The following is a 15,544-nucleotide window of genomic DNA, read 5'->3' on the forward strand; positions in this document are numbered from 1 at the left end:
GCTGTACCGGGGCGGGCAGAGGTGGTACCGGGGCGGTGCGGGGAGGGCAGAGGCGGTACCAGGGCTGTACCCGGGCGGGCAGAGGTGGTACCGGGGCTGTACCGGGGCTGTACCAGGCGGGCAGAGGTGGTACCGGGGCTGTACCAGGCGGGCAGAGGAGGTACCGGGGCTGTACCGGGGCTGTACCGGGGCGGGCAGAAGCGGCGGCCCCGCCCGGCGGGCCCGGGGCGCGGAGCGGGCGCTGCCGGCGGGGAGCGCTGCCCGCGGCATGGCCCTGGCCCCGGCCCCGGCCCCGGGCGGGCCCCCGCCGGGTGGCACCTCCGCCGGGGACATGGAGCGCTATTACCGCCTGCTCCGCTCCGCCGCGCTGCTGGAAGCCGCCGCCGGTGAGTGCGGGCCGGAGCGGCGGGGCTGGCTGGGTCCGGGCGGGGGGACAGCGGCTTCCCCGGGCACCCTGGGGACAGCGGCACAGCCCGCAGGTGTGCCCGCAGGTGTGCCCGGAGGTGTGCGCACAGGTGCGCTCACAGGTGCGCTCACAGGTGTGCCCGCCGGTGCCCCATCCCTCCCGGTTGTGCCCGCTCGGGTCCCGCTCACGGGTGGCTGAGGGTTCGAGCTGTTCGGGTGTTTATTCGATGGACGGCCCCGTGGGTGCGGAACGGCCCCGGGCTTTCAGGAGAAGCCGCGTCCCCCGCGCTGCCGACATCCCCCGGCATCCCCCGGCATCCCCCGACACCCCCCGACATCCCCCGACATCCCCCGACCTGTCAGCGGAACGCGACAAGTGCGGAGTGTGAGGATGAGGGTGAGGATGTTCGCCGGTGATTCCCGTGGCCAGAACGGAGGAGCTCTGCCCCGGGAAGTTCTCTCAGCCTGCTGGCCGTGACTGCTCGTGCCCGGGTTGGAGATAGGGAAGCAGGAGATGTGCAAGGTGTGCGTCTGTGTCTCACACCTCGTCATCGCTGCCGTGTCCCTCGGGCAGCTCGGAGAGCCGGGCTGTGCCGGGAATGGAGCGCTGTGCTGTCCTGACTGTGGAACGTGAGCAGCAAATGCAATCTGATCCCTCATCCCAGCGATGGTTCCTTTGGTGGACAGCGATCTGCTCGGAAATTGTGTAAAGCCATCACTTTTTCATTATTTTCCCGTTTTCCTGGGGGGCGTCTCGGGTATCTTGGCAGTGAGGTCTTTCCTAAAGCAGGAGGGAAGTGGTTCCTTGGTCACTGCAGCCTCTCCAGAGGATGCTCCCCTTGTCAGGATTGAAAGCAGGCAAAGGCATCACTGCTCACCTGTCTGCACCTGGCAGCGTGTGTGGGGCTGGTGCTGGGCACAAAAAAGACACAGTGACCCAAAAAAAGCTCCCTGTCTAATACCAGCTTTGTTGAGAGCTTTGAAAGGCACGGCTGGGGGTGCAGGAAGGGTTTGTCAGGGGGGAGGTGACAGGTGAGGACTCTGCCAAGGTGTCACCTGCATCCAGGAGCTGTGTGTGTCTGTGCCCTTCTGAGGGGGTGCCAGCAGCACCCGCTGTCCTGCTGTCCTGCTGTCCTGCTGTCCTGCTGTCCTGCTGTCCTGCTGTCCTGCTGTCCTGCTGTCCTGCTGTCCTGCCCCTGCCCCTTTCCCTGCCCCCCAAAATGGGTAGGTTAATGTAGGCAGGGGTGGCCATGGTCAGTAAGCCCAGGATGCTGCTGGAATGGATGTGGTGAGATCTCCTTGTGCTGCTGTCATTGTGGAACACCCACGCTGCTGGAGCAGGAGCTGGTGGCAGGGGATGGGGACACAGATCTGCACGTTTGCCGTGAGCTGTGTCATGGGAACCAGGTGAAAGCAGGCACTGGCTTTCTTCTGAGCATGAGCCCTGACTCCTAGGCAGCTGTTGGCAGATGAGCTTTGTGTAATGGTCGTACACAACCAGAATATCCCCACAAAGGCACACTTGTGTGGTTGTAGCTGCAGGATCCGGACCCATGATTTGGCATCTACACAGGTTCTTAAAATAAAACATTGAGAAAGAGACAAAGTTGAGTAAGGTCCTCCAAATCATGAGATTAAAAATAAATTAGATGTTTTTTCCCCTTATTGCTGGTTTCTGGCTATTCTCTGATTTGGGACCATGTTTTAACATTTCCCTACATGCAGCAGTGCTGGAAACTTGTTGGTTTTTTCTGGTAGAAGGTGATCTGAGATAAAAACCTGTAAAAATCCCAAGCCTTTTATGGCCATTCTCATCTCTAAAATGGCTTGGGCTCCCCCAGAGCGTGGCAGAAGCCCATAGCCCCCAAAAGCTCTGAGCTTGCATCAGCCCAGACCCTCAGGGTGGGCTGCAGAGCTGTAGTAGTCTGGGAGCAGGCAGTAGTACGTGGGATGTGCTTCCTCTCCCTACATCACACTTGCTACAACCAGTTTAATCAGCTTATCATTCATGTACCAGGACAAAAGTGAAGTGACAGCAGGGCTGTGTGGGAGGGAACAACTGAAGTGTGAAACATGGCGAGGGGAAGGAAGAGTTTTCCAAAGCACTCACTTCACCCCTGACCTGGGGGATGCTTGGAGAGCCAGAGCTGCCCCTGTGCACGGAGATGTGTCGGAGCTGGGACAGTGCCCTGCTGTGGGAGCCTTTTGTCCCTGTTGGTTTTGGCAGGTTGGGCTGCCAGCGAGGCACAGAGCAGCAGGTGCCCTCAGTGGAGTGCCACGTGTCGCTGTGACACTGCTGCTTGGGGACAGGTGCTGAGCTCAGGGCAGGTCCCTCCTCACCTGCTCTGCTGCCACAGCCTCGCCCAGCTCCTCTGCAGCCCCCCTGGCCGAGGGAAAGGTGAGGCCAGTGCAAAATCGCTGGGCAGAGGAGCTGCAGTGTGAGGAGTGCTGGTGGAGGGGGCTGCCTGGGGCTGCCTTGTTTTCTGAGCCCTTTTTCCTCCCAGGCACTGCTGGACTTGGTTTTGGAGCAGAGAAGAGTCAGGATGTCCTGGGGCAGTTCCTGGGACCCAGCACCCAGCACGGTTACCCTGCTGCTCTGGGGTGTTTGTGCTGGGTGGTGAGGAGCCAGCAGGCACCAGCAATTCCCTCCCCATCTCCCTCCCCATTGCACAGCCCTGCCCTGCTGCAGGAGCTGGGTTTGGAGATGAGCTTTTGCTCAGTGGGGGAATGCCAGGATTGGGCATTTCCACTTTCAGGTCGGAAAAAACGGTGTTTATTTTCCTTTGCTTTACAGTAGAGTTTCCAGGTGATGCCATTGGCTGCATTTCCAGTTTAGTTTCCTGGCTGTGTTAGCTGTGAAAGAACTTTTTCCAGTGTCCTCAGTGAACTTCATTCCAGGTTTCCTAGGCAGGTAGTGCAGCCCCAGGATTTACTGCTGAGACATCTCCCAGGAGTTCTCTGTGCTAGAATTCCTCTTTGAAAAATCAGTGTTTGCATGGTGGTGAATGATGATGGGAAAGCTACCGCTGTCTGTGTATTTTTATTGGGTTTTGGAAGTCTTTAGTGCTGAATGGGCTCTGTCTGGTGTAGGGGGGATGGTTTGGGCTGGGAAGATGTTTGTTGGTGGCAGATGCTGAATGTGCCTTTTCCTGCACAGCTGGCACGAGTGCCCTGTGCTGCTGTGCAAACCCCTGCGCTGCTCTCTTTGGTGAGGGAAGAGTGACTGAAACTGGAAAAAGGAAAAAATGAAAAGTACAGTAATTTGAAAATTATAAGCTGCACCATTTTGACTAAAATTTTGGTCCGAACTCAAAGTGTGCGGCTTATAATCAGGTGTGGCTTATATATGGACAAAGAGCAATAAGTTGCTGTTTTAGTTTGGAGGACAGGTGTCTGCTGAGAAAGACAGGAGCTTCTCTTTGAAATGGAGACTGTAAACCCCCTCCCTCCAAATTATTATAATTTTGAAATCAAGGGGCTTTCAGGCAAAGATATGGGAATTAGGAATAACAGTTCTTTTCTAGGGAAATTAAAATAGAAATACAGCACTACAAAGAACAAACCCCAAACCCTGACACAGTCAGAGTACAACCTGACACCCGTCAGGCAGGGTGTTGGCAGCAGTCCCATCCCATGGTGGCTGCATCCTCCTGCAGTGACAGATGTGGCTCAGCTGGAGCAGTGCTCCTGTACAAGGTGCAGTTTCCCTCCGGAGCTCCAGTGGGGATGTGGAGAAATCCGGTTTTCCTCTGGAGTCCAGTGGAGAAAGGGGCTCCCTTAGTGTCCCAAAACCTCTGTTTTTATCTTGGTAAGAAATGTTGGGCTCTTCCCCCTGGCTGGAGCAACTCCCAATGGGATGCAGTAATTTTATCAGTGCCACAGTGGGACTCAATGGCCATGAGCAGAAAATGACTGGCTGGAGGAAGGATGGGCTGTGAAAAGATAAAGAACAATGCCCTGCCTGGTTTCAATGGATGCCCATTAGCAGAATATCTGCCCTTGAGATCAGGATCACTGCCCCACCCCCAACAGATGGTGATAGAACAGATACCTTTTATCACACCCTGTATTGTAATGTGGGGCTTATAATCAGGTGTGGCTTATGTATGGACAAAGAATGAAAAGTTGCTGCACCCGGAAGTGCGGCTTATACTCGTGAAATTCCTGTACTTTAATTACCTGTATTACCGTAATTACCGAAATCACCGTAATGACTGCTATTACCGTATTTAGCCGTAATTCCAAAAATTACCGTAATTACCACTATTACCATAATTACTGCTATGGGGGCACCGGGAGGGGTTGTGGGGCCACTCAATTTTGGTAATTACGGTAATTCTGGTAATCGCAGTAATTTGGGTAATTACGGTAATTTGGGTGGCAGCGACAGTTTACACAGTAAATTACAGTAGCTGCGGCATTATACGGTTAATGCGCCTATATGCAGGCAATTATGGTAGAGCGCATGTATATTCTGGCAATTAGTGGTAGCGCGCACATATTAGGGTAATTATGGTAGAAGTCGCGTATATTCGGGCAATCACGGTAATTCGAGTGTGCATATATTCGGTAATTATGGCAAAAAAATTTGGAGTGCGCGTATATTCGGGTAATTACAGTAAAATTCGTGTGCACGTACATTTGGGTAATTACAATAAAAAATTCGAGTGCGTGTATATTCGGGTAATTATGGTAATCGAATTTTGAGTGCGCCTATATTCGAATAATTACGGTAATCAAATTTTGAGTGCGCCTATATTCGAATAATTACGGTAATCGAATTTTGAGTGCGCCTATATTCGAATAATTACGGTAATCGAACTTTGAGTGCGCCTATATTCGGGTAAATACGGTAATCGAATTTTGAGTGCGCCTATATTCGGGTAAATACGGTAATCGAATTTTGAGTGCGCCTATATTCGAATAATTACGGTAATCGAAATTTGAGTGCGCCTATATTCGGGTAAATACGGTAATCGAAATTTGAGTGCGCCTATATTCGAATAATTACGGTAATCGAAATTTGAGTGCACCTATATTCGAATAATTACGGTAATCGAAATTTGAGTGCGCCTATATTCGAATAATTACGGTAACCGAAATTTGAGTGCGCCTATATTCGAATAATTACGGTAATCGAAATTTGAGTGCGCTTATATTCGAATAATTACGGTAATCGAATTTTTAGTGCGCCTATATTCGAATAATTACGGTAATCGAATTTTGAGTGCGCCTATATTCGAATAATTACGGTAATCGAAATTTGAGTGCGCCTATATTCGAATAATTACGGTAATCAAATTTTGAGTGCGCCTATATTCGAATAATTACGGTAATCGAAATTTGAGTGCGCCTATATTCTCATAATTACGGTAATCAAATTTTGAGTGCGCCTATATTCGGGCAATTACGGTAATGGAATTTTGAGCTCAGGCTCCCTGCCCCGCCCTCAGCAGTCGGTGACAGAGCAGATCCCTTTTATCACACCCTGGATTGTAACGTGCCGTTTACAATCAGGTGTGGTTTATGTATGGACAGAGAATGGAAAGCTGCTGCACCCGGCAGTGCGGCTTATCCTCAGTGCGGCTTGTAATCGTGACATTACCGTACATTGAAGTGACTATATGTTAGAAACGCACGGAACTTGATTTTCTCAACTCCCACACTGTGGTTGAATCCAAACGAGTGGGTGTTGAGAATCTTTTATTGCATTTCCTGCAATAGACGTGAATTCATGTATGGTGGAGCAGGTTTTATCTTTCCCAATTTTTGCTTCGTTTGGTGTGATATGAGAATAGAGTTTTTCTCATTGGACATGAGCACATCACAGCATAACAGGAGGTAACAGCCAAGCCTTGTTGCTGCTTCATTTGCTTTTCCTTCACCTTTTCTTAGCAGAGCTTCCACAGTTTCTCAGCTGCTAAATATAAATTGGGAGAGGTTCCCCCCAGCCCCAAAACTCCATGGTGTCCAGCACACGGGATGTGCTAACCTCCCCTGAACATCCTCCTCGTCCTCCTCCTCCTCCTCCTCCTCACTGGCGGTGTGCTCAGCCAGGGCTCCTGCAGACCTCCCTGCAGTTCCCGGAACGGTGTCGGAGGGTGGCACTTCCATGGCTGTGGATGTTTATGGTTCGGGATCCCGGGCAGCAGGATGAGGCTGTGCTGCTTTTGTGCCAGTGAGCGGCTGCAGCTGGGCTGTGCCTCCCTGGCTGCTCCTGCTGCCTCAACAGCCGGGCTGTCCCCGCTCAGCTGCGCCAGGGACACTCCTGCCTGGCACAGGGATGGTCCTGGCTGGCACAGGGGAGTCCCTGCCTGGCACAGGAGTGTCCCTGCCTGGCACAGGGATGGTCCTGCCTGGCACAGGGACGCTCCTGCCTGGCACTGGGATGTTCCTGCCTGGCACAGGGACGCTCCTGCCTGGCACAGGGACGCTCCTGCCTGGCACAGGTATGGTCCTTCCTGGCACAGGTGTGTCCCTGCCTGGCACAGGGGTGTCCCTGCCTGGCACAGGTATGGTCCTTCCTGGCACAGGTGTGTCCCTACCTGGCACAGGGACGCTCCTGCCTGGCACAGGTGTGTCCCTGCCTGGCACAGGGACGCTCCTGCCTGGCACAGGGACGCTCCTGCCTGGCACAGGGACGCTCCTGCCTGGCACAGGTGTGTCCCTGCCTGGCACAGGGACACTCCTGCCTGGCACAGGGGTGTCCCTCCTGGCACAGGGGAGTCCCTGCCTGGCACAGGGGTGTCCCTGCCTGACACAGGGGTGTCCCTGCCTGGCACAGGGAGTGTCCCTGCCTGGCACAGAGATGCTCCTGGCTGGCAGAGGGATGCTCCTGCCTGGCACAAGAGTGTCCCTGCCTGGCACAGGGACACTCCTGCCCCAGCTCCCGCTGGAAGGTGGGGATTCTGATTCCGATTCTGATTCTTGTCCTGGCCCTGTGAGGACATTCCTCCTTTGATCAGCCATGCTGCCTGGATGACAATCCTCAAACCTGAATTGCCCCGAGTTAACATTTTCTATTTCTTGTCTTCTTTTCCTTTCAACTACCATTTTCTTTTGCCTTTTTCCTCTTATCCTGAGTGTGCCTAAATCTAAGCCTTTCAAAAAGGTCATTCCAGTTTTTCAGAAGCTTTCCCTTTTTTGCTGTGTGCTTTCTGAGCTGAGCACACCCCCAGTTTGGGTGGTGGGGATGTGTCTGCACTGAAGCACAGGAGCCCTGGAAAGCCTTGGAGGAGAAGCACAGCCCTGGGTCAGAGGAGAAAACCATCTGGTGCTGCTTCCTACGCTGTGCTGGAGCAGGTGCTTGGGGAGAAGTGAAGGAAGGAGCTTGAAAATAGAGCGACCCTTTCCTTAAAAGTCTGAGAAAAGGCAATTTAAGGAGTCCTTGAGCCTGGTGTGGTGGCCAAGCCATCACTCCCAGCGATGGACTGATCCTCTGGGACTTAGATGCCACGTGCAGGCCTTGCAGGGGCATCTTCCTCAGCAACATCACACCTTCCAGAAAAACAGGGATTTATAAACCTAATCCTGACCTTCCCCTCAAGATGAAACTGGTTTTGAGTGGCTGTAGATAGGCAGCAGGTGCCTGCAGGCTGAGCCAGGGCTCAGGGAGTGCAGGTGCTGCCACAGAGAGGTGTGAGCTGTGCCCCTGGGCTGTGGGGACAAAGGGACTCGCAGCCCTCTCAGGTATTGAGGCTCTGTGCCATAAATATTTTAACGTGTCCTTTGTGTCACTGACTGCGTGGGGAGTGGCTGCACCACCTGGTGCTCATTACAGGGAGTTCCATGGTTACAAGGAGCTCCATGGTTTAGCAGCTGTCCAGGTGAGCCAACACCTCCCCAGTTAGCCCAGAACATCTCCAGGAGGTGTGGAAGGGGGTCACAGCTGTGCTGACATTGCAGCTTCCCTGCAATGCTGCTGAGCTGGGTGTGCAGAGCAGCTGAGGACAGGCAGGTCCTGGAGAAGCTCAATGGGATCCTCCACACTTCTCATCTGATTTCCTTCAGTTTTGTTTCCTGGACTGCAGCAGCAGCCCCCACGGGAGGAGCTGCTGTTCTTCACTCAGCACAGCTTCTCCCAATGGATCTCATGGCAGCAGTGAGTGATTTTCACAGCAGTGTTTGGTCAGTGAGAGGCAGCTTGGCAGATGTGTGACACAGCTGCTGCCTGCACATGGAGTTTGGAAAGGAAAGGAAACAAGAGTTGTGGCTAAGAGCAAAGCCCTTCAGTTAATGGAGGGATTTGGGCTGGGGCAGGAGCTGTCCCTCTCTGGGTGTCACTGCAGACCCCACCATGCAGGAGAGCCCCCAGGCCTGGATCTCCCCCAGAGGGGTGGTCATGGCACTGAGGTTCATTCCCCAGCCTCAGTGATCCCCAGGTTCATCCCTCTGCAGGGGAAATGTCCTGGGCTGTGCCAGCCGGGAGCTGGGGACAGGACAGATCCAGCACGGGACAGATCCAGCACAGGACAGATCAGATCCAGCACAGGGCAGATCCAGCACAGGACAGATCAGATCCAGCACAGGACAGATCAGATCCAGCACAGGACAGATCCAGCACAGGACAGATCAGATCCAGCACAGGACAGATCAGATCCAGCACGGGACAGATCAGATCCAGCACAGGGCAGATCCAGCACAGGACAGATCAGATCCAGCACAGGACAGATCAGATCCAGCACAGGACAGATCAGATCCAGCACAGGACAGATCCAGCACAGGACAGGACAGACCCAGCACAGGACAGATCAGACCCAGCACAGGACAGATCCAGCACGGGACAGATCAGATCCAGCACAGGGCAGGTCCAGCACGGGACAGATCAGATCCAGCACAGGACAGATCCAGCACAGGGCAGATCAGATCCAGCACAGGGCAGATCAGATCCAGCACAGGGCAGATCAGATCCAGCACAGGGCAGGGCAGATCCAGCACAGATCAGATCCAGCACAGGACAGATCCAGCACAGGACAGATCCAGCACAGATCAGATCCAGCACAGGACACATCCAGCACAGGGCAGGTCCAGCACAGGACAGGTCCAGCAGGGCTCCTTGCTGAACCACACTGTGGGGTGGAGAGCTCTGAATTCCCCCTTTGTCTTCTCCCTGCTGGGCTTCAGGCAGCCTCCAAAATTCTGTGTCATGGCAACAACCTCCCCCTGCAGAGGAGTCCGAGTGTGATAACTGCAGCAACTTTTCCTGAATGCCCATTTTAGAATCTGTCTGAAAATGACACTCTGCTGTTATGACGATTTCCCAGCCAGGTGCTGCTGGTGTTTAGTGAGCCCCTCACACCTGAGGCCGTGCCAGCTTTGGGGACAGCAGTTTGTGAAGGGCTCTGAGGTGCTGGGCATGGCTTGGTTTTGTGACAGCTGATGAGCACAAAGCCTCTTTTTGGAAATAGATGAGTGGGCTTTGCTGAAGCCTTGGCTCCCTGTGCCCAGTGAGATGCTGTGCTGTTCATAGCCAGTCCCTGGGGGATTTCTGTGCTGTCCCAGGAGTGTCCTTTAGATAAAAAATCCCCAGTTGGCTACAGAGCATCAGCTGAAGCCTTGTTTGAGAGGCTGATGTCTCTGCTGCCTCGGTGCCTTTCACTGCTCTTTCTCCAGAATATTTTGATATTTGATATTTGAGGACAAAGGTCGTGTTTCTGTTGAGGATTTATTGCAGATCCAACTGATGTGCCTCAGGCACAGTAACTCCTGTGGGTTTGGTGCCAGCCCTTGATTTTCCCAAATATTTGCCCAGGAGGTTGAGCTCAGTGGCCAGCACAGTGCCAGGGCTGGCTTGGCTGGGGACAGCTCTGCTCACACCACAATCAGGCTCTTGTTGTGCCCTGACCTTGCCAAAGGGCAGCATCCTGTTCTCCTGCTGCCCTGGCTTTTCCTGCTCCCCAGAGATGGGCACAAACTGCCCCTACCTTGTTGGGTGGTTCTCAGTGAGAAAATGTGATGTGAAAATTTTAAATTAAGGGATTTTTTAATTTTTGTCTGCCTGTTTCCTGATCAGCCTCAACTAACTGGTGTGTCCCTGTTGTATCAGTGCAGAGCCCAACCAAAACCTCATTTTCTGCTGCCCTGGAGCTGTGGGTGCTGTTGCACTTGAGTCGTGGGGATGTTCCAGCTTGTGCCTGGCTTGGCTGGGGCTGCATTTGGGAAATCCAGGGTGAGCTCTGGGGACACAGAGCAGCCCCACATGATTTGTGACAAGTTCATGTGCACAGCATGAGCTTTTGTCTCCTATTTTCAATTTTTCTCCGATTTTCAATCAACACACGTTTGATACCATCTAGTTAATGTGTTGGATCTCATTAAGTTATTAAATGGGAATTTTAGTATGAAACCATTGACCTGGTAAAAAAAATCACAAATAGAGAAGAAATCTCTTGCTGGTGCTTGTCCTCAAGTTGGGTGAAGCAGTTGAATGAAAGACAAATATTTGAAATATCTTTGCAAGACAAACTTCTTTCTGACCAAGGCCAACTCTGGGGCCTGTTAAAATCAAGAATGTTTCTGTAGATGCCAGTGGGGCTGGGGCTCGATCCTCAACAAGCAGAAATCACAGTTTTATCTGTGAGAGGGAAAACCAGCAGTGTGTGCACAGAAGGGCAGAGCAGCCCCTGGTGTGGGGCTGGGGCAGGCAGAGTTCAGCCCCACACATCTGGGCTGCTGAAAAATCTTTAGACAAAGTAGAAGTGACCAGAAAGCTTTTGAAAAAAGGAAATAGAATAAATATTGATTATGTTGGAGTGTGCTGAAGTATGCAGCCTGTCTGATTTAAAACAGCCAGAAGATTACTCCCTGGACCAACCCTGTGAAATAATCAGTGTTTAAAATTTGATTATCAGAAAGCCCAAGGGCTTTAATCTGTATAGATGTGCTTCAAAACATTTATTTGCAGGAACAAGGATGTTTGATTTTTAGCTGTCATTCCATTTATAGATAATCCAGAAAAATGTTTGCCAGCTTTAAGCTGCCCTTGTGTTTGGTCAGTCTGGTCTTTGTTTCCTCCTCCCAGGGAAGGTGAAGTTGTGTGTGTTCTGATGTGCTTCACTGCCACTGAAACGATCTTGGTGCTAAATGTGGTACTGAAACGCCTCTCCCATTATTTAATTAGGAAGAAATCTAATAAGTGAACACAAGAACAGCCTCTCCAATGTCTGTGGCCCCATGCCAGGTGAAAACATGATTTCAGAAGCTTATTTGTTCCAAATTAAAGACTGTAACAGTGTGAAAGCCCAGCCTTGTTCCCAGGGCAGCAGCCTTGGACGCTGCAGTTCCCAGCAGAAACCTCAGCCCATTGTACTGCCAGGGCTGGGGAGGCTTTGTGGATCAGGAGTGGGATTACCAACTGCAGAATATAAACATTTACGCTGGATATGGCCCTTGAGGGGAGGCACTCAAGCTGAGGGGCACTGGGTACATTTAGAGGAATACTTTTGATGCTGGCTTGTGGCTTTTACCCTGTTGGAGTCATAAGGAACAGTGGAAATAGCATCTCTGAGATCCATTTATCCTTTATTACACCATGTCATGCCCAGTTTAGGGAAGCTGTGCTTGGTTCAAGTTCCACCTTTGGATGAGCACACTGATAAATGTGTTTTCCTTGCAGCTGTGCTTTATTCTGACTGCTGCTTTTCCCTTTCTGCAGAGCCTGCAACACCCATCTGTGCAAAGGACATCAGTGATGATCTGATGAAGGAGTTTGCTTTTCTGTCTGGTGAGTAGCAGGACACCTCCAGGATCCCTCTCTGTGGTAATTAAATACTCTGGACAAACTTTGCTGTTTGTCAGTGATACTGCACACGGGCTGTTGCCCATCAGGGAGTATCCAGTGCCCCCAGAAATGTTAATAAAACATGGAGCAGGCTGGGTTTCTGTCTCGTGCCACCCTGTAAAACATCCTTACCTCCTCGTGCATTAAAGCACTTTGCTGTGAATGTGTTTCTGTGGGTTCCACACCACTTTGTCTGCCCTTGGTTCCTGATTTCTTTTGCTGTCCTGTGTAAAGTAAAAAGGAAATACCTGGTACTGAGCACCTTTGTTTCTGGCACCTGCCCTTGTGGGTTGTGCTTGGCTCAGAGGCAGATCTGGCTTTGTTTAGCAGTTGTGGTGATGTGCAAAGCCCCTGTGCCATGGCAGGGTGTGCTCTGAGCAGCTGGGCTCTGCCTTGCCCTCCTCATGGCCAGGGAATCCTTGTGTCTGTTCCAGGAGGAAGAGGGAAGGACAAGGCTTGGATCATCACCCTCCCTGACAATGCTGGCTTCAACGAGGTGCCTGAGGAGAAGGTGTCCAAAGTGCTGACCTACCTGACCTCAGTGCCAAGGTATGGATGGGGCTCCCTCACTCTGCTCTGGGCACAGCTCTGGGTCTGCCCCACATGGGGCTGAGGGGCTGCAGCTCTCAGAGGGGTGCAGGTGTCCAGGTGAGCTGTTTGGTGTGCCAGGAACTGCAGAGGGAGGAGTGGACAGCATCCCTGCAGTGTGTCACACATGTAGGGATTAACTTTCTAATTAACAACAAGCTCTCAGAGGGGTGCAGGTGTCCAGGTGAGCTGTTTGGTGTGCCAGGAACTGCAGAGGAAGGAGTGGACATCATCCCTGCAGTGTGTCACACATGTAGGGATTAACTTTCTAATTAACAACAAGCTTTCCCCAAGCTTTGGCATGTGTCACCACTTAAATATGCCGTGCCACTGCAAAGTAATGTTTTGACGTGTACAAATGGAGAGTGATTACTGTGGGAAGAGAGAAATGAAACCAGAGGAAGAGGCTAATTAGAGGAACAAAGCTTGGGGTCCCCTGGCAGGGGATGGCTCAGCAGAGAGCAGCAGCTCCCATTCCCTGCCTGTGTGTCAGGGTTCAGCTGCTGACACTGTGCCTGTGCCTCACACAGGGCTGCCTGCTCAGATTAATGGCCCTCCTGTTTCTGGCTGCTGATCCTGGTGACTCAGTTCCCTGGAATGCTTAATTTTCTTGAATAATGCCTGTTTTGGCAAATTTGTTCCTGCAGGGAGAGCAGGCTGACAGCAGCTGATGGGAGCTTTGCATTAGCAGCTGCTTTGGAAGAAGTGTGGAGTGTTTAGGCACAGAAAAAATAAAAGGAGCCAGCCTCTGGTTGCTCTGTCCTCTTTTTGATGGACTCTGAGGTTTCAAGGGCTCCTGGCAGGAGCAGACCCTGCCAAGGGCTGCCCAGAGGGGTTTCTCCTGGGTCTGTGCAACTCTGTCTGCTTTCTCCAGGGCTCCTCATTGCACCTGGCTGTAAACACCCTGGCATTAGCATGATGAGCAGCCCTGCTGGCCCTGTAATAGGTCAAACTCAATCAAGAAACTAATGAGGGCTGCGAGCTTGCTGGTGATTCAAACACGTTCAGCATGCTTTTAGTAAAACCACTTTAATCATCCAGAGCAGCCTGCCCCAGTGTCTGGTCACCCTGAAATCATGTTCTCCCTAGCTCTGAAGGGCTCAGGTGGCCAGAGAGCATCCCCTGGGTGAGGGTGGCAGGTCTGTGTCAGCTCTGGTGCCCCTGTGTGCACATCCCTCAGCAGCACCCCAGTGTGGCTTCAGAGCTCTCTCAAAGTCCCTAAAAGAGTAAAAATCCACCTGCCAGAGGTGTTTGATTTCCCCAAGTGAGGGTTAGGTTGGGTGCACCAACTCCTCCTTGCTGTGGGTGTGCAGGGGCAGACCAAAGGCACACACCCAGCCTGTGCCTTTCCCTGCACAGGAGCTGCAGTGTCCTGCCCACACCAGCCTGAGAACCTGTGCTGTGTCTGGGGAAGCTGAATTTCATCAGGCGTTTTTCTCCTGGAAATAATTGTTAGATGAAGGAGGTGGATGCTGAAAGCTGCTGCTGGCTCCTCAAGGCTTTGATGGCAGAGGCAGGAGGGAGGGGAGGCTGCAGGCAGTTTGGTTTCAGTGTTCTGGGAGCTGTGCTGCTGCACCAAGGGCTCGTGTGGATGAGCTGGGAGGGAAATCAGTAGTAGGTGCCCACTTTCCATTCTGTGCACATCCAGCTCAGAGGGCTGTGCTGGGAGCAGAGCACAGGAGAGTGTGACAGATCCTGGATTTGCAGAATGAGACCTGAGGAGTGAGAAAGCAGCACTTTATCCAGGCTTGGATGGAGGGCTGTGACAGTGTGGCCTGTATAGAAAATACAAATCTTTTCTCTAGCCTGACAGAATTTATCTGTTCCAAGTTATGCCAGAATTTCTGTAGAAATTAAAGAAAAAAATAAAAATCAATTTAGGTCAGTTATGATTTCTGTAAGATTGTTATTACAAAAAACTGGCTTAATTATTATGAAAGTAAAATTTGAAAGCTAAAAAAACCCCTCTGTGTGTAGCATTGGTGAGGTATTACCTCCAATCCTGTGTGCAGCTCTGGGTGTTAAATTGAAAAAGGATTTGAAGGTCCTTGGATGTGTCTGGTGAGAGGGACTGGAGGAATGTGCTGTGAGGAGCAGCTGGGTTTGTGTGCTGTGGGGAGAGGAGGCTGAGCAGTTTCCCTGGAGATGCCATTGATTCCCCAAGCTGGCAGTGTTTGGGGGGCATTGGGACAGTGCCCTTAAAAATATCTTCTAACTTTTGGTCAGCCTGCAATGCTCAGTTGGATTAGGTTGTCACTGTGGCTCCCTTCCTACTGAAATATCATATTCTATTCTATTCTATTCTATTCTATTCTATTCTATTCTATTCTATTCTATTCTATTCTATTCTATTCTATTCTATTCTATTCTATTCTATTCTATTCTATTCTATTCTATTCTATTCTATTCTATTCTATTCTATTCTATTCTATTCTATTCTTTGCCTCTCCAGCTTTTTGGTGCTCAGACAAGCTTTGCCTGTTTGATTTAGGCTGGGAGGGGAGGTTCAGAGGGGTTTAGGGCTGTGACTGATAACACAGAGCAGTGGCACAGGGAGGCTGCTGCTGGCTATAAATACCTCTGAATTTCAATATTGGGCAGGTCGTGCTCTGATCCCAGAGCAGCAAGGAGTCTCTCAGTCCTGTGCTAAATCTCACAACTGCAGGCTCCAGGATCTAATTTCAAGTCCTGCAAAACATCCCAGCTCTTTATTTTTAGTCTGGTGCATCCTGCAACACGCACCAAGTTAAGGATGAGGGGGGAAAAAATGAC

The 15,544-nt window shown here is 51.6% G+C and overlaps 1 protein-coding gene across 5 annotated transcripts in view; it reads left to right on the forward strand.

The window, feature by feature from the left end:
- Nucleotides 1-282: 282 nt before the first annotated feature.
- The window catches only part of MCF2 (MCF.2 cell line derived transforming sequence), a 58,344-nt gene continuing 43,082 nt past the window's right edge, over nucleotides 283-15,544 (forward strand). For all 5 annotated transcript variants that reach the window (XM_033072197.1, XM_033072198.1, XM_033072193.2 and 2 more), the window contains exons 1-3: nucleotides 283-386; nucleotides 12,059-12,127; nucleotides 12,619-12,733. In XM_033072197.1, the coding sequence (XP_032928088.1) occupies nucleotides 332-386; nucleotides 12,059-12,127; nucleotides 12,619-12,733 (239 nt within the window). In that variant the 5' untranslated portion in view covers nucleotides 283-331. The remainder of the gene's footprint in view (nucleotides 387-12,058; nucleotides 12,128-12,618; nucleotides 12,734-15,544) is intronic.

The sequence above is a fragment of the Catharus ustulatus genome, chromosome 14 (assembly GCF_009819885.2).
Source record: "Catharus ustulatus isolate bCatUst1 chromosome 14, bCatUst1.pri.v2, whole genome shotgun sequence".
Lineage (NCBI taxonomy): Eukaryota > Metazoa > Chordata > Aves > Passeriformes > Turdidae > Catharus > Catharus ustulatus.